This window comes from Meleagris gallopavo, chromosome 12 (assembly GCF_000146605.3).
Source record: "Meleagris gallopavo isolate NT-WF06-2002-E0010 breed Aviagen turkey brand Nicholas breeding stock chromosome 12, Turkey_5.1, whole genome shotgun sequence".
NCBI lineage: Eukaryota > Metazoa > Chordata > Aves > Galliformes > Phasianidae > Meleagris > Meleagris gallopavo.
In genome coordinates, this window is record NC_015022.2 from 1,821,797 (window position 1) to 1,839,153 (window position 17,357).

Genomic DNA, 17,357 nt, shown 5'->3' on the forward strand with positions numbered 1-17,357 from the left:
GGGGGGGATCCCTATGGGCCAACGTTTGCCGAAGCCATTTGGTTCCATTCCTGCAGCACAACTCCCAATTCACCTGGCACATAATGAGCGTGCTGGCAGCCCAGCCTCCCTCCCGCTCCATTAGGGGAGCTTTACACTCTCTATATTTGTCAGTGCCACGCGTGCGATTTCCTTCCCCCTTCCTCTTAAAGCAGAGCAATTTTTTTCTCTTTAACCCCATTTGCTTTTCTCAGAAAGGCAGACGCTTTGACACTTAAAGGGACACGATGACTGAAATTGCAGGAATTAGTGCTGGCAGACACCTCTCGCTCCGCACGTCGATGCGAGGCACTTCCCAAAGGGTCCCTGCTTGGAGATGAGCGAATCACATGCCCTTGATCCCCACTGAGCCCCTGCCTTGAGCTCTTTGCTCCATTTTAGCTGGGAAAACACATATTGCTGCTCTGCTCGTACCAGATTCCTGACCTCATCTCAATCTCTATAAATGCAAACAGGGTACTGGGACCAAGAAATTCCCCCCAGCAGCTCCAGCATCCCAATGTATGATTTCCATGCCATCTAGGAAACAGCAAATCTCCCCCCTTCCATGCTTCAAAGCCCGTTTTGGAGACGAGGGGTCAACCCTGAGGCTCCCCGGGGTGGGAGACCCAGAGCCTTGCTATGCCCAGAGCTTAGGGAGACTGCTTATTACTGGGGAAAAATCCATTGTCAGAGGACAAAGGCAATGCAAGGAGGGTGACTTGATGTCGGCATCGTGGTCATCTCAACCTTAACTTCCCTTCTGGTGCCTCTCAAAGGAGCAGGACGCAGGGCATGGGATGCTCAACAAGGGATGTTGAGCATGGGATGTTGTGTGTGTGGGATACGGAATGCTGGGTGTGGGATGCTGGACACATGATGCAAGGTGTGGGACGCAGAGCCTCCAGAGGATGCCTGTGAAGTCCCTGATGAACCCATCATCCTGACAGCCTTTCAAAGGCCGACAAATTGCTCGCCGGAGCGGCGTCATTCATCGCCCTGCCGGCAAAGTTTGTTTTTTCAGCCTCATTGGGTTTCCAGTGAATGGAGCAGCTCGCGGCCCTTCTCTTCAGCCCGGAGGTGGGATGACCCTGGCTGTCACCACGATGAGTGACACAAGGTGGCCGGGGCACAGACGGGAGACACGTGCCATCCATCACCCACTAACAGAGAGCTCAGCCCCGGTGAGGGGAAGACAGAAGCTTTTATCGGGGAGGAAAGCTTTCATCCATCGCTCAGCGAGGTGGGGCACATGGCGTGCACATCCACATCCCAGGAACCTTGCCATTAGGTGGGCAAAAATGACCCAGCTGCAGCCCCTAAAGCAGCTCCCAGTGGCCATATGCATGGGGAGAGAGGGCTGTGATCCCCGTGCCCTGAAAGCAACAGATTGCTGTGGCAGGATGGGTGCCCGGCTGCCAGCTGGCCTGGCAACACACACCTTTGTGGGCTGGCAACCAGCTCTGTCTGCCAAGGAGAGCTCCAAAAGCTGGCATCTCCCCATGCCTGGGTGGGAGGAGGCATCCCTGGGGGTGATGCTGTGGGATTTGTACTCACCCAGCCCAACCGCTCGCCCATGGCATTGAGCACATGCCACATGGGTGGCTGGAAATGGCCAGGCTGGGAGCGTGCAGCGAGCTGCGAGGTGCCGTGCCCAAACCCTGGGACAATTAGGGACCGTCTGGCTCTGCAACGTGCTCGAGGTGCCTGAGCAGGCAGCAGAGCCTCTCACTTCGTGCCGAGGAATACATTAGCCACAGGTTGAGGGGAGATGAGAAAATTGTTATCGCCTTGCCTTGGCCTTTTGGGAGGAGCTCAGTGCCCATACATCAGCTTCTCTGCGTGATGAGGACACCAACAATGCACTCTCCTTTCCATACACCCCCCAGCTCCCTTCTGCCCAAAACACTCAGCCCTGCCACAAGAATGATCTCAAGGGGAAACTGAGACACTATGCAAGGCCATGTCCCCCCTCACCCCACAACAAGCAGAGGGCTCCAGCATCACCTCATCCCCTCCCAGCAGTCAGCTCTCCCCCGCCTCTCAGCTTCTAATTTTTAAATAAAACCCATCTCGGCAAATGCCTGCATGCTGACATCAGCAGCAGGTGATTGATCGTTGCCGAGTGCTGCATTCCCCCCAGGGGCCCCGCAGTGAGGGGGGATTGCATCGGGGCTTCCTCAAGCCCCCATCCCGCTCCCACCCCTATCGATCGCCATCACCTTTTCTGTCTAGACATGTGCTGAGCAAACTCAATCAAGCCTCACTAATCACGGGTTCTGCCCAGTAAATATTCCACTAATTGGGAGGCCAAGGTTTTGGGATTTTGGAACAGCCATGGGAACATCCTTTGGGACTGCCATTGGGACTGCCATGAGACAGCCTTTGGGACAGCCTTGGGATGCAAGCGGAGTGCTGGGAGGACCCCAGAGCACAAGACTTGGCCCCATCTGCATCTCAGCTTCCACGAGAGATGTTTTCACAGGTGTGAGCAGAGATGTGCTCCCAGCGGGATGCCCCATGGGCAGGGCCCATCCGCTTCCCTTTGTTTGCACAGCTTTTAGCAGCACGCCGTAGAAGGGCAGCCTGCTGCTTTGCTAATGCTGACAGTTTCCAGAAGTCTCCATCTGAGCTGGGAGATGAAGTGTTCAAGATTTACAGGCGCACATGCCAGTGGTCAGTGTTTTACTCACTGACACCATGCCTGGCTCCTCCAACCACAGAGCTGCGTTTTGGGGCTAAAATCCCAAAGTTTGGTGCCCTGTTCTCCCATTTCCATGGCCCCAGCACCCCAATCCAAGGTCTCCTCCATGGCATCTCCTCCATGCCCTGCACTAACCTGTACTGGCCGTGGGCTTGGGTCAAGGCTGGATTCTGGTGAGGAGAGGTGGAAGCTCAGTGGTGGCCCCAAAGAAGAAGAGGAGGAAGAGGAAGGCTGCTCACCCATGGAGTCACCCCGCAGATCCAGGGAGGAGCTGAGCACAGGGTCAGTCTGTGGCATCTACAGGTGAGGAGAGGACTTGTAGGGGCACCCCCACACAGACAGAGTCACTCTAGAACCCATTCTTTCAGATTTAATCATCCTCCTCTACCCCTCCCACACCTCCTCATAGCCCTCATAGACCAAACCTTATAAAAATAACAATAATAACCATTATGCAATAAATTCCTCCTATTACCAAGCTCTCCCAGAGCTCCAGCTGCAGCTGATGGAAACCAGGTGCTCCCAGCCTGCCAGGGCAGGGCAGGGAGGGGTGGGGATATAGGGTTTCTGCTTCCATGGGGTAGTGCTTCAGGGGCTGCCCGGGGGAGTGAGGGGATTCGGGGTGGGCTAAGGTGGTCATAGCCCTGCTATGCTTGGGAGGGAAATAGGGTGAAATGAGCTGAGCTGGGGAATCATAGAATGGCTTGGGTTGGAAGGAACCTCAGAGATCATCAAGTTCCAACCCACTGCTGTGGGCTGGGCTCCCACCCCCATAGGACCTGCCCCAACCCCACGTATTCCCCCTTGCTCCCTACCTCAGTGAGCAGTGAGTGGTAGGCAGACTCAGGTGAGTGCAAGGGGACGCCGGGAGGTGGCCTGGCTGGGGATGCAGGTGACAGGGCTGTGCTTGCTGCTCGGTGTCCCCTCTCCTGGGCGTGGGGTGATGGTGTTGGAGACACCAGGGCAGGTGGCCGGTGCTCATGCAGGGCAGCAATGAAGGCCAGGCGGCCGCAGTGCATGGCTGGCTGCTCACTGCCTGCCCGCAGCAGGGCCAGCACTGCGCTGTAGCGGTACCAGTCCTCATCTTGCCCTGCCAGGAGCTTCACCCGTGGCTGGTCAGGACGGGGATAGATCGCAAAGAAGGCTTCACCCACCCTCTTCCTCCTCAGTAGGGTCCCAGGGCAGTGCAAGGCTTCGATGCGGAGCCGCACGTCGTGGTTCTTGTCGTTCTTGCAGTAACCTGACGGGAGTGCTGGGTCAAGCCTTGCTGTCCCTTCCATGCCACCAACGCAGTAACCCGCTCAGGTGCTTTGGAGACCAACTCAGGCTCAACATTTTGCTGCAGGAGCAAAGCTAAGGGCATGCTAAGGGGTAGGTTTCCAAGCCTGGGGTCCCTCTTTGCCACAAGCCCATCCCTGGAGCAGAGGATACTGTGGGACTCCCTTTGCCATGAGCCCATCCCTGAAGCAGGGGCACTGTAGGGTCTCCTACTATATAAGCCCATCCCCATGGCATCCAGCATCTCACCTCTGGGCAGGGTGAAGGTGAACTTCTTCCTCTGGAAGGCACAGATCTCCCCCAGGTGACCCTGCAGCACGGTGTCAGTGGTGCCGCTACTGGTGATCACACTGTCCCCATCCCCAATGCGCAGTCGGACACTGTCCCCACTGTCCCTCAGCAGTGGGTTCTCCACGGAGAGCCTCAGGGCATAGCGACCACACCGGTTGAACTGGGCGCTCAGCACCTCAAACTCAAAATCCAGCACCTTGTCCTCAGCTCGGAGCCGCCAGCGCTGCAGGCTGGCAGGAATGCGGGGCTCTCCAGCCATGGAGATGGGGATCCTGATGGCAGGGAGCTCCCAGAGCCCTGCAGCGAGCCCTGGGTTCTGCTGTCAGAGCAGAATAGGCTCTGCTGGCACTCCCACCTCTTTCCAGCTGAAAAATGCCTGGGGGTGCCCCTGGGTATGTGTAGGCTTCACATCTTGGCAGGCAGCTTTCAAAGGCGATGCAGTGAAAGAAGAATCCTTGCCCTTGGTGCTGTGGGGAGATGCTGAGAGCTTTCCTTTCCCTCTCTGTGCAAGGACGGAGGCTCTGAGCTCTGGTTTGTTTGTAAGGCAACCAGGTAACTGCCAAGCGGTGGCTGCCTTCCAGCAAACAGCCCAGGATATCCAGGGTGATGCTGCCTGTACAGCTGAGCTGGGTGTGCTGGTATGGAGTGCTCCTCCAGCCCTTTGCCCTGCAAACCCTAGGACAGGTGAATGGGAACCCACCAGATCCTGTGAGACAACCCTGCTCCTCCTGATTCTTGGACCCCACGGCAATGAAACCCGGGTGCCAAACGTGTGGCTGCCTCTTGGCTCATCCCCAAGGTAAGGTTGTGCATGGAAGTGACTCCCCATTGGGTTGTGTGATCCAAGGGAAGGGAATGGGGTGAGAACAAGGGATGAGAGGTGCCCAGACTTGCATCTGGACTGCGGTTTAAGGCTGGAAGCTTTCTGCAAGTGGGATGGGAGCATTTGGGGGAGATGCTTTCCCTCTAAGCTGCTCTCCTTCTGCTCACCATCACAAGAGCTGCTCTTCCCATACAGAAGTGCTCAGCCCACTGAGGGTATTTTGGGATCAAGCTCACAGGGTGCTGGGCAGGGAGCTGGAACAGCCTCTCTGAGCCCCCAGCCCTGTCACATCACATTCCCCGATCCCTGCTGAAAATAGTGTGTTCCCACAGCCTTCGGGATGCTTCCAGTGAAACATGAGCCGGGGCCATGCTAGCAGATGGCCCTTCTCCTAGACAGCCCGTCCATCCATACAAAAAACTGCATTCCAGCTCTTCAAGCTTGAAACAACACGGTTATCCTTCTGGGGAGCGGGCAGGGGATTCAGCAGTGCGTGGGACTCTGGGACTGAAGGTTTTGCTTATTTGATGGGAAAGCAGGCACCTGTGGGGTGCCAACCCCAAATCGCTGCCTCCATGGACCTCTTTGGAGGTGCTTTTGTATATTATTTACTTTTTTCCTCTTCATTTAGGGAAAAAGAAAAACAATGTTGGGGTTTGGGCTTGTCATGCTGACACCCTAAACAACCCCATTGCATGCGTTCCAGTGCGCATCCTGGGGAAGGGGTTGGGAATGGGGCAGGATTTGGGGGTCTCAGGTGCTGGGTAGGGTTTAATGCAGCAACAAGGCATGGAAATGAGACATCTCTGCCTGTTGCCCTAATCAGCCTGCCTAATTTCCTCCCTGCCTTGTGCAAACACATTACCGAGGCACCTCTAATGATGGCAGCACCATCAAAGAGCAATTTTCCCGTAATTTCACCCAAGGCACAGTTTACTCAGGCAGCATTTCCCAGCTGCACCGGAGGCGCACGTGCAGCTTCCATCATCCCACAGCAGCACGGAGGGGGACAGTGAGCAGGTGCATGGGGCACGGCAAGCCCCCGTGGTACTGCTCATAACAACCCCGAGGGTGTGTAGGGGGGGGGGACTCTTGGCTCTTTGAGCCTGGCCACGAGGCTTTGGCTAAAAATTAAGCAGAATCCTCCACGCTGATTAATTTTCCCTTTGCTCCCTTGTCACATGCCGGGGTTATTGGGGTGCTGTGAGTTGCTGTGCCGTGAGCTTGGTGGCTCCTGGGGAACATGGGGAGCACAGGTTTGATGAGGAGGAAAGAAAGGGATGACCCAAATCCCACTTTTCTCCAAAGTGAGGTGTTCAAGGACCCCTCATTGCTGTGCTGGAATGCAACAAACGTTCCGGTGGGAACTCTGGGACTGTCACCTCGTGCTGGTGGCACCTGGGGCCACCCATCCCAGTCCTTACCCCAATCCCACACTACCCATTTCCAGCCCCAACACAAAGGAGGATTGCACAGCGTCCAGCCCTTGGGCAGCCCCCGGGAGGACGCCTGCAGAAAACAGGGATGTCTGCAGCATCTTGGGTGGGCTGGCACAGTGCGGGGGCCCATTGTGCTCTCATTGCCCCCCCAGGCCACCAGCACAGGGGCAGGGGGGATGAAGGAGGCTGGGGGATGAAGGAGGTTGGTTCTGCTGCCTCCCCTCCCCGGGTAATCAAAGGGGAGAGCGCGGCACGGGGTTGGTTGCTTTTCATTTCCTAAACCCCAGGGTGGCCCCGAGCCAAGGCCTCCTCGCCATGGAGGGGATAAAGTTCCCGACGCTGCCGCCGCCTCGCCGGTGTGCTGAACTTTGTCTGCGGGATCGTATGGCTGCTGCCGCGCCGTGCTGATGCTCTGAGCCCTGCACAGCTGTGCCCGTCCTCCAGCCGAGCCACAGGTCGGGAGCAGGTAACTCTGGGGGCTCCTCTCTTGTTGTTTTGGCAAAGTTTGGGTGCTTGAGGTGGGGGGTGAATCCGTCTGAGCTGAGAACTCACGTGTGAGTGTTCGCGTAAGGAGACCAAATCCTTTTGGTGGCCTTAAAGCCAAGATTTCACACCCATCAGCAGGGTTTGGGGGGCTTTGCCCTGATTCCTCCCTCCCCCCCCAAGGTGCTGCTGCAGAGTGCTTTGCTGCAAACCCACAGCTTTTCCTCTCCGCTGCTCCCTGCAGGAGCTGAGTGCAGCAGGTGCTGCTGTGCCTGCGGGGTTTCAAAGCAAAGAAGGGCAGGAGCTTAAAAATAACCCCCAAAAGCCCAATCTGCTTCTGTGCTGAACTGCCTTTTCTTCTAAAATTTGGGTCGTTGGTGAGCATGCTGGTGATCTCCAAGGTGGGTCAGCCCATGGATAAAAGGGGTGCACAGAGCTGGGGAGTCCCACTGGGGTGGCGGGGGTCAGCAGAAGTGGATTTGGGACCTGTTGGATTTTGGGACCTGTTACACGTGGCTGGCTTTGTGCCAAGCGTTGGGATGGAAAACCATCTCTGCAGACCCCCATCTGTGCCTCACTGCTGGCACGGCCCCCTGCCCTCCCCCTGCCCCATGGGGGCTTTCCAGGGAGGATGAGGATGTGTGTCAGGGTGTCCTCAGTGACCTTAAAGAGGACTGACTCAACCCCATACTTCTCGGACATGGGAGCTGAGCGGGGGCTTCCCGCAGGCTCCAGCCTTCATCCATCAAACCCCTCAGTGTCCACAAGTTGGGAAACTCATAAAAAACAGCGGTGAGGAAAAGCTGCCCTATTCCAGAAAGAGGATTAAAGTCTTCGAGCAGCTCTGGCAGCTGCTAAATCCCCCCGTAGGACCCAGCATCTTCCTTAGATGTCCCTGTTGGGTGTCCTCAGGCCCACCTCCCCACGGGGACACGCAGCTCCTCCAGTCGCTCTCACTCAGCAATTGAATTAGAGGAGATCTCGCTTAAACAACTCCCCCCCGGCCCAAGCGCTCCCTGAACAATTGTGAAACGAGATCTTTATCATTTTTATTAAAAGCTGTACACAAGGCATCGCCATTATCCCCGAAAGGAGGAGGGAAGGGGGCTGGGGGGGGGAATTCCCTTACGGCTTCGTCACCCCCCCACCCCCCCCCGTTTAATTCATAGCGGTGGGATGCAAAAGCTCCCCGGAGAGTGATGGATGGTGGGAAATGAAGAATATGAAGGAGCTTTATTGAAGCCATCAATCCCTGCGATGCTGCCGCGATCAAAGGCCCAGCTTGTTTGGGCAGGGGTTAGGTGGAGGAGCAAAGGGATCAGGTTTCGGGTAGAAGAGAGCTGGTGGGGTGGGATTTTGGCATGCTTAGCTTTGCCCATCCCATGGTGGCAGCGCCTCTGAGGCTGCTTCCTCTTGGCACCCTTTTGTCACCAAAGGTGGCTGAGCTGCTGTCACCCTGCTGGTGGGAGGATGAGCTTGGGGATGGCTCAGTGGGGTGGTGAGAGGGGCATGGGCAGTGCCATTTGGACCATCTGGGGTGAGAGCTTTCACCCGAAGGCTGCAGTGCCTTCACTCTGCGGGAAGGGATCCTCCAGGAGAGGAAAGAGTCTCCTGGGTCTTGTGAGACGTTTGTGTGCTTTATGGGCTCCTTCTACCTCTTTTAGGAGTGCTACATTCCTGGGTGATGAGGTCAGAGCCGCTTGCCCATGCAGGCAAAACCAAGGGATGGCAGGGGAGTCGATGCTCTGGGGTGGGCTCTGACAACCCAAGACCCCTGTGGGGAGTGGGACCCTCACCCAGAGAGGAGGGGAAGCACTAAGGGAATATCAACCCACACCTTTGGAGCCACTGAGTAGTGTGTCAGGAGTCCCCGTGGAGCAGCTCTCAGCTTCATGGTCGGTTTGGTGACATCCCTGAGACCTGGGCTGACACATGGGGACAGTGTTGGATACTTCTCTAGGGGTGAAGCCCCTGGGGAAGGGAAGGCTTCCTTCAGATCTGCTGATAGAGTGTCTTTCATCTCTTTGGGTGCTTTCCTGCCCCGCTACGGGCTCATTGTCCCTGGGGCACAGGGAAGACTGTATTTGTGACGGCCATGAGCTGAGTCACAGAGCTGCAAGACAGTGAGAGAGGGCGTGGGGCTGTTGGGCCAAAGTCATCAGTGCTGTGCGAAAGAGGAAAACAGCAGAGGGAAGCAGGAACAAAATCTTGTGTTTGGCACCAGGACAAGCCACCCCTAACTGCTGTGAGATGAGCTCGCTTTGGCCAGGGGCAGGTGCTGGGGCTCCAAGCACCTGGTGGCAAAGGGACACAGGGGACACGAGCCACTCACCCAGTTCTTTCCTGCTTCACCCACACCCCCTGAACGTGACCCTTGCTCTGGTTCTGCAGCCCTTCACGTAGCCGCTGTGAAGCAACCCAAACAAAGGCTGTGGCTCTATCAGCATCCCAGCAGCGAAGGTGGGGATGGGTGGGAGTGCCCTGACAGAATAAAGCCCCTGGGCTGCTTGCTTCCAGCCCTGTATTCTCAAGGGGACTTTCCCCAAGCCCACCTCTCTGCCTCTCCCTTGGGTCAGTAGGAAAAAGGCGCTCATGGCAGCCAACATCTCTGGGGCTGCACACAGCTCGCTGCTGGATGACAGCTTTGGGGATGACCTGGTGTCCGACTGGTACATCTATGAGACAGCAGAGCCAGCTGCACCGCAGGATGAGTAAGTGCTGCGTGTCCCCGGGCGGGTGCCACCTCCTCCTCTTGTCCTCACGGATGGACACAGCTCATTGCATGAAGGGTTCCACCATCCTGGCGATCCGCTCTGTAACAAAGCATTCTCTGAGCAGTTTAACCTGAGCTGTCCCACCTGGCCTGGGTGCACCCATCAGCACCTCTTGTCCCTCTGTTGATGTATCTAATCCCAAGCAGGAGAGCCTGATGGGGACAAGCCTGGCCATTGCCATAGGGTCCTTAATCTTCTGCATTGTGCAACCTCTGAGATCTCCTTGCCCAGCCCTTGTGTGCTCACAGCCCTGATAGAAAACTTCAGGGTGTTGGCTCTTTCCTTCTCAATGTCCCCTGGTGCTGAGGGCATGCAGGCAGCATGGCAGTGTCCCCTGATGATGCTGCATTCAATGCAGACCCCAAAAGCTCAGGATCTGGTGCTGGTGAAACCCAACTGTTTTGGAGCTGGAGCTGCTCTCAGAGCTGCAATATCTGGGGACAGCAGGAACTGTCTGGTCTATCCAAGGACAGCTGTTAGCAGAGGGAGAAAGCAGAAACCACAGAGCTCTACTGGCAGCAGCCTGTCCTTAAAGCCTTCCTTGGCGGGTGGGATAACTTGGGACATTTGCTGCCTGAACAAATCCTAAAGGGGAGCACGAGGTCCGGGAGAGCATGTGTGCCTGCAGGGCCACTCCCTGCTCTTATCTCTTGAGCTCAACCGTAAAACGCATCTCTCAGGGGTGACCTCAGCCCCACTATCAGGGCCGTGTGGCCATGCTCCTTGAAGGTTCTGTGCTGCTGCTGCCGTCTGTGCACGCATGGAACATCACCTCACTTATCTTCCTTTCAGGACACGGTACAACCCCAATTATTTTTCTCCTTTCTTCAGCATGTTTCCCAGTACCATCCCAGACTGCAACCCTACCGTTTCCCCCAGGCTGTACCACACCTGTATGGCACCCATCTCCGTAAGTACCCATGCTGGGATGGTGAGCCACCTGCTTTGTTCGGGCCATGCACAACCTGCTCCTAAATGGTTCTGTGTGGATATCAGTGTGGTTTCCCTCTCCTGGCAGCTGGCCGTGCTGCTGGGCTTGTCCTTGCTGGTGAAACGCAGGCGTCTCCACCGCGACTGCTGGAATGGCATCCCTGGGCTGCTCAGGTACCGTGTCCCAGCATCCCCATCACCCTGCCCAGTTGGCGTGGAACAAGCCAGCTGTGGGCTGCCATATGCCAAGCGATGAGATGCCAGGCTTGTTTCCACCTCACAGCCCAGCTAACTTCCTGGAGGAGGAAGGCAACAGAGGGCTGATGGCCGCGGTGTTTGGCATCCTCTTCTCCTCACTGTGTGTGCTGGTGCTGGATGCCGACCCTCTTCCACTCATCACCCACTCCTCCCAGCACAGCCGGGGTAAGGCAGGCTCCATCCCAGCCTCATGGAGCCGTGCAGCCCTCTGGGCAACCCGTTCAATCTGGTCCCTACTGAGGGCTCCTGTCCCCTCTGCTCCCCCTCCCATGCAGAGTACTGGAAGATCCTGGCTTTGCTCTACTACCCTGCCTTCTACTACCCCTTGGCTGCCTGTGCCACGGTGGGACACAGGGCCAGCTACCTGCTGGGCTGCCTGCTCTCTTGGTGCCACTGTGTGGTCCATGTCTGGCAGAAGGTGGACTGTCCCCAGTCACCAAAGGTACACATGATAACGTCCCACCATCAGGGCAGGCTGGTGTGGCTTTGTCACCTCCCTGAAGAGGTGGCATTGAGATGTTAGCGCTCAGGTTGAGACCCTAGGCTTGGTGGTGTCCGAACTGTGACAGTTCTGCTTGTCTCCAGATATATAGGTATTACTCCACACTCTCTTACGTCCCCATCATCCTCTGCCTCATGGTCTTAAGTCTGTGGTATCCAGCCCTGCTGATCAGGAGCTTCACAGGAAAGGAGGAGACCTCAAACAAGGAGGTAATGAAGGTCTATGAGGTGGTGGGAACACAGGGGAGTCCCATGTAGTTTTGGGACTGCTAAAATTGGGGTGTTCCACTGTTCCCAGTGTGGTTCCCAGCAGCCTGCTGGCCCTCTGAAGGCAGCATTGCATGCATGGGCTGTAGCTCTGTTTATCTTGGTGGATTTGAAGAGGGGAAAATCCATCTTTGGAGTAAACTCCTTAGTACAAGAGGCTTACGGCATCAATGGGTCCCATTCAGGCCGGACTGGGGTCGCCTTGTGTTCCCGGCAGGCAGCAGTAATCCTCAGCCCTTTTGGAAATGCTGGGCTTTGTTGGGTGAAGGAGAGGAGAAAACCTTCAAAAACAGCACTTGGCCCCAGCATGGACTGAAGTGACCCCAGTGTGGGCTGGCTGGGGGGGAGCGGGCGACTTACTGCTGCTCTGCTGAAGGTTACAGGGAGAGGCTATTACAAGAAGTACCTCAAGGCTGTGCTGTCCAGGCGGCTGCAGAAGGGGAGGTAAGGGCAGCCTGAGGATGGGGACAGCATCAGTGGGGCAGAAATAGCCCCGTAGCCCTGGTTTTAAGAGTAAAATAAAATACAAGCCACTCTTGTCACCACCTTCTTCCTCCTGCAGTACCCCAAAGCTAGAGGAGAGCTTCCTGTCCCGGCTCCGTGTCTATCTGTGCTCCTACATCTACGCTCCAGAGGAAGGTAGGGCGCGCTCCTTGTGCAACAGAAGCTCAGCAAACAGTCTGCCTTCCCCAGGGATAGCAAATGCCTTCCCTGGCACCAGCCCCAAAGCATCTGTGCCACAGCAGCTGCCTCCTGGCACGCGCACAAACTGTTGCAGTTTGGGGTGGAGGAACTGGGGGCTGGGACCCTCATGGAGCATAGGATGGAGTAGGGCTGCTGCTGTGGGAACATTTAGGGGTTTGCAGGAAGGAAAACCTCAATTCACAGCTGGTTTTCCCATTTGCAGGTTTCCAGCTCCCGCTGAAGCTTGTTCTGTCCATGACCACTTCAGTCATTGCTGTCTACCAGGTGACAGGGGTGGCCCAGTAGCATGCAGAGGCCACGTCCTCAACGGGGCAAGGGGACCTCTGCCATGTGCCATCGGGGCAGTTTGGCTTTGGGGATGGTATTAGCGTGCCTCGAGGTATTACCATCCCTTGGCTCAGCCTCGGTCCCCAGCACTTGTCTCACTGGGCTCAGCCACCCTTAAGTCTTTAAGCCAACGCAATGGCTCATGTTGCATTGCTCCTTTGCAGGTGGCCCTGCTGCTGCTGGTGGCCTTTGTCCCCACCATCCAAATCGTGCGAGCAGGCATGACAAAGGACGTGGTGGTGCTGCTGGTGCAGTTTGGGCTGGTGCCCTCAGAGAACCCAGGCATGCCGGGGGACATGGAGAAGGAACTCAGCACCGTCAAGCACTACCTGTGGTCGCTGGAAGGTGAGTGGGGAGCATCCCCAAGTTTTGAAAGTCTCAAACCCAGATCCATCCTCCTGGAAAGAGGAGACACAGCTCGTGCCTGAGCCTGGTGCCGTGCCAGGGCTCCCGAGCAGCTGCTGCCTGCCCAAGCACCGCATTGCAGATGCTGCTCCTTGGACAGGTTTGAAGATGTGCTGGAATCGAGCAGATGGCTCCTCGGCCCCTGCTGCTGAGTGGGCACCTGATAATTGAAAGCCCTGCGTGGGGCTGGCAGGGTGCCCCCTCCCCCCATGGGGCATTTTGGTGACTTTTCCAGAATCGCCAAGCCTCTCTCATCCTCTTAACCTTTGTTTCCCTGCCATTTCCATCTTTCCAAGCAGAGCCCCTTCTCCTTTCTTGCTTCCCACTGCACAGCATCTCACCAGGCTCCGTATGACTCGCTTGTTGCCCCAGCAGGGAGCTAACCTGGTGATCATACCCCTTCTAATTTGCTTGGGGAATGTTATCCTCTTGCCTTCCTAGGGGATAAAAAAAAAGCTTCCCCTCATATTGCAAAAGGGATGGAGAGGAAAACTGAGGCAAGGTGCACTGCTTGGGGATCCATCCACACAGCACCAGCACCTATTGCTGCGTAATGCTCTCAGGGAAATGCCTGCAGCCTTTTAGGGACAAAGCCCTGCTCCCTTAGGGACAAAGCCCAGCTCCTTGTCTTCTCCCTGCAGTGTGCTATGTGTGCTCGCTGGTGCTGTGCTGTCTTATGACCCTCGCCATGCTGCTGAGGACGCTGGTGATGCACAGGTAGGGCCCCGTGCCCCCCTCCATCACCCATGCCATGTCCCTGTCCTCGTCCCCCAGTCCAGCACTGGCTTCTCTCCCCTGCAGGAGCAACCTGAAGGTACTGTACCAAGGGGCTGTGCTCGATGTCTTCTACAAAGCCCACATCCTCCGCCCATCCCGACAAGCCGTTGTCTGCTGGATGAGCTTTGCCAGTTTCCAGACAGCTTTTGCCTGCCTGGGTACGTGTTTCTGGGGGGCTATGGGGTGGGAGGAAGTGGTGAACCCCATTTCCAAGAGGGAATTTCATATTCAAGCTGCTCTAATCCCCTTTTTTGGCCCCGTTTTGCAAAACTCTGGGGCTTTTGTTCATCTATTCCCTCAACACAATCTGTCCTTCTGCGGGGAGGACCAAATGGTGGGAGAAAAGAGGGGTCTGGAGGAGGGGGAGTGAGAGCCGCCTTGGCTCCAGCCCAGATATTTTGATCTGCGAAGCAGTCGCGGCATCTCATGCAAAGGCCTGTCTGTCTCCTTTGGTCCTAGCCATCGCCTCCCAAAGTCTGTGCCAAGGGGTGTGAGATGGGACAGAAATCCTGCCCAGGCTCAGCCCGGTGCGATGCCTTAAAGCCCTATTTCCCAGCTGCAAAGCAGAGCACTCAAGGTGGAGCGCGGTATCCGATGGCGCGGGGAGCCGCAGCCGCCGCCGCTCTCGGCGTGATTTATGATTAGAAATCACAGCTCGGGCTGATTTTATGATGAGGCATCACAGCCGCAGCCCCTGGAGATGGCTCCTCTCCGTGGGGATAAAGCAGGGCGCGATAAGAGAGGCTGAACTTGTAATTAGATCCCGCACAGAGCATTGTGCGCGGAGCGGGGGAGGCAGGGACGGCTCGTGCTTATTATGGGATTAAAGTGAAAGGCGTGCTCAGAAACAAGCGCAGGGGTGGGAAGGAGAACAAGGACCATTTCTCCTCCCTTCCCCGTGACAGCTACTTTCCCCCTTGCCTCCCTCCCAGGTCTCCTCCTCCAGCAAGTGATTTTCTTCATCTGCTTTGCTGCCTTCACCTTCCTTGTCATCATCCCGCTGCAGTCTGGCACAAGCTCATACCTCTTCAAAATCGTGCAGAACATGTGGTGAGCGCTAGGGACAACCCAGCTGGGTGCCACAGCCAAGCTCATAATGAGTTATGGGGTGACTGGCCACGGGGCATCCTGGGCTATGGGGATGGTCTCCCCTCCCACCTTCCAACCTTTGGGAGGATGGCTTCGAGAAGTGATGGCCTCAGGTTGGGCCAGGGAGGTTCAGGTTGGATATTGGGACATACTTCTCAGAAAGAGTGGTAATGCATTGGCACAGGCTGCCCAGGGAGGTGGTGGGGTCACCATCCTGGGAGGTGCTCTGGAAAATGGTAGATGTCACACTGAGTGACTAGGTCTAGAACGGTCACAGGCATGATAGACTGGATGACTTTACGGATCCTTGCAATCATAGAATCACCTTTTCTTCCTGCCAGGCCCTTCTGGCTGACCCTGGTGGTGGCTGTCATCGTGCAGAACGTGGCTGCTCATTACCAGTTCCTGGAGCAGCATCCCCTGCGGAAAGAGCTGACCAACAGGTACGGGCATGTGAGCTCTATGGGGCAGAGCTGCCCAGTGATGTGGGCTCTTGGGTTGCCATGTGTCCTCTACCCCAAAGCCCCAGACTCATGCTCCTTTTAAGGCAAAATAGAGACCCTACTTGTGCTGGAGGCAAATCTTTAAGTCCTGACCACACACCAGAAGGGCGTTCACATCTTTCTGTGGGATGGAGCCATGTCAGTCAGGGATGGTGTTGGCCAGGGAGGGAGAGAAGGGTGGGAGGTTTATTTTGGCAGCTTCCTCTGGTAGGGAAGGGCTGTGTTCCCTGTCCTAGGCTCTTTGTGTTCCTTATCCCTCCTTTCTCATCCACAGACGAGCTCTGTATATCGTCACCTATCTGCTGTTTCCTATCAATGTGCTGGTGGGAGTCCTGGCAGGGGTCTGGAGGATGATTATTTCTGCCCTCTACAACACCATCCACTTCTGCCAGTTGGACATCAGCTTGCTGAACCGTGGTGTGGAGACATTTGACCCAGGTAGGGCAAGGGGGGGCAGCCCTGGCATGGGGACTTCCATCGACTCTAATGGGGACCTCCAGCAGCACAGGGCCACTTAAGTTCCCAGGGCTTGCACTAGGGCTCCTCCATCACCTGCTGGGACCGAGGGTGGGTTCGGATCCTTGTGCTCATCAATCAGCAGTAAACCACACTGACCCCACTGTGTTTTTCTTATGGGCTGTCCCCCAGGCTACCACGCATACTGCCACTACCTGAAGACAGAGGTCAGCCAGTCACACCCACTGATGAGAGCCTTCTGCCTACTGCTCCTCCAGCCTGCGAAGCCACAGGGGCCACCTGAGCCCCGGACGGGGGACTTAGAGGAAGGTGAGTTCCTACAGTCAGGCCAGGGTCTTCCAGTACACAGACCACGCCTCCCACTGTCATCTCCTTCCAGGCCTCCAGCTGATGCACACCAAGAAGGCATCATCAGGAGGAGGCCGATTGAAACGGAGCCGGGCACGCTGGTGGTTGGCCTACACCCTCCTCAACAACCCCTCGCTGATGGCCTGCAGAAAAACTGCCCTCTGCGATCCCACAGCCAACGGAGCCCAGCTCAGCCCTCCCAAGCCCTGACCTCCATCCCCTGCCTCTTCCCTCCTGTCCCATCCCACCTCCTGTTGACTTTCCTTCCATGACGGGAGGAGGTTGGGCACTCCTGTCCCTCTCCAGCAGTGACAGCACTGGTTTGTAGCTCTGGGTCCACGCGGGATGCAGAGGTGATGACACAGTCAAGGCACACCAGTCTAAGCCTGAGCTGGGAGCAGAGGCTTGGTGAGCCAAGCTAGACCCTTCAGCCATCCCATAAGTCCTCTTAGGGTCACTTCTGAGATAAGTCCACCGAGGTCCCCTCCACCATCACCATCCCCATCATCCTCATTTTCCCATTTCATGCGCTCCATTTTAGGCTGGGAGGTTGCAGAACAGTTCGTTTGGGGCTCCCATAGCTCTCATCCTCCAGTTTACCCTACTGGGGCTGTCTCCTCCCATGCTGCCATCCCATTGTTCTCAAAGTTAGCTGTTCTCAAGGACCAGCCAGCCCCAGGCCCATAGAACAGCATCATGCCCCCTTGGGCCATGCTGAGCTGGGGAAGAACAATAAATCGTATACCTCATTGCTACACTTGGGGTGTGCTTGCTCTCTTGGTGAGGGTGTGGCACACCTGGGGACACCCAGAGTGGGGACACCAGGATGGTCACAGTGGTGTTCTGATGGAACTGCTTGACTTTATGGAGAGACGTGATCAAATCTCTGCTCTAAGCCCCAAAAGGACCTTGGTTTGGTCATACTCAGTGGTTGGGTAACAACAGGGTGTTGGAGTCCAC

The 17,357-nt window shown here is 56.4% G+C and overlaps 1 protein-coding gene across 2 annotated transcripts; it reads left to right on the forward strand.

The window, feature by feature from the left end:
• The first annotated feature begins 6,852 nt into the window (after positions 1-6,852).
• Positions 6,853-17,154, forward strand: STRA6 (signaling receptor and transporter of retinol STRA6). Of its 2 annotated transcripts, none has more exons than XM_031555253.1 (18): positions 6,853-7,019; positions 9,613-9,747; positions 10,642-10,720; positions 10,829-10,914; positions 11,024-11,163; positions 11,274-11,440; positions 11,584-11,709; positions 12,143-12,210; positions 12,329-12,405; positions 12,674-12,735; positions 12,963-13,143; positions 13,845-13,920; positions 14,005-14,138; positions 14,913-15,030; positions 15,411-15,512; positions 15,847-16,010; positions 16,221-16,358; positions 16,429-17,154. In XM_031555253.1, the coding sequence occupies exons 2-18, from the start codon at positions 9,629-9,631 to the stop codon at positions 16,605-16,607; spliced, it is 2,016 nt and encodes a 671-aa protein (XP_031411113.1). In that variant the 5' UTR covers positions 6,853-7,019; positions 9,613-9,628; the 3' UTR covers positions 16,608-17,154. The 2 variants fall into 2 exon arrangements, with proteins under 2 accessions (XP_031411113.1, XP_031411114.1); XM_031555254.1 differs by having other exon boundaries at positions 9,616-9,747.
• The last annotated feature ends 203 nt before the right edge of the window (positions 17,155-17,357 follow it).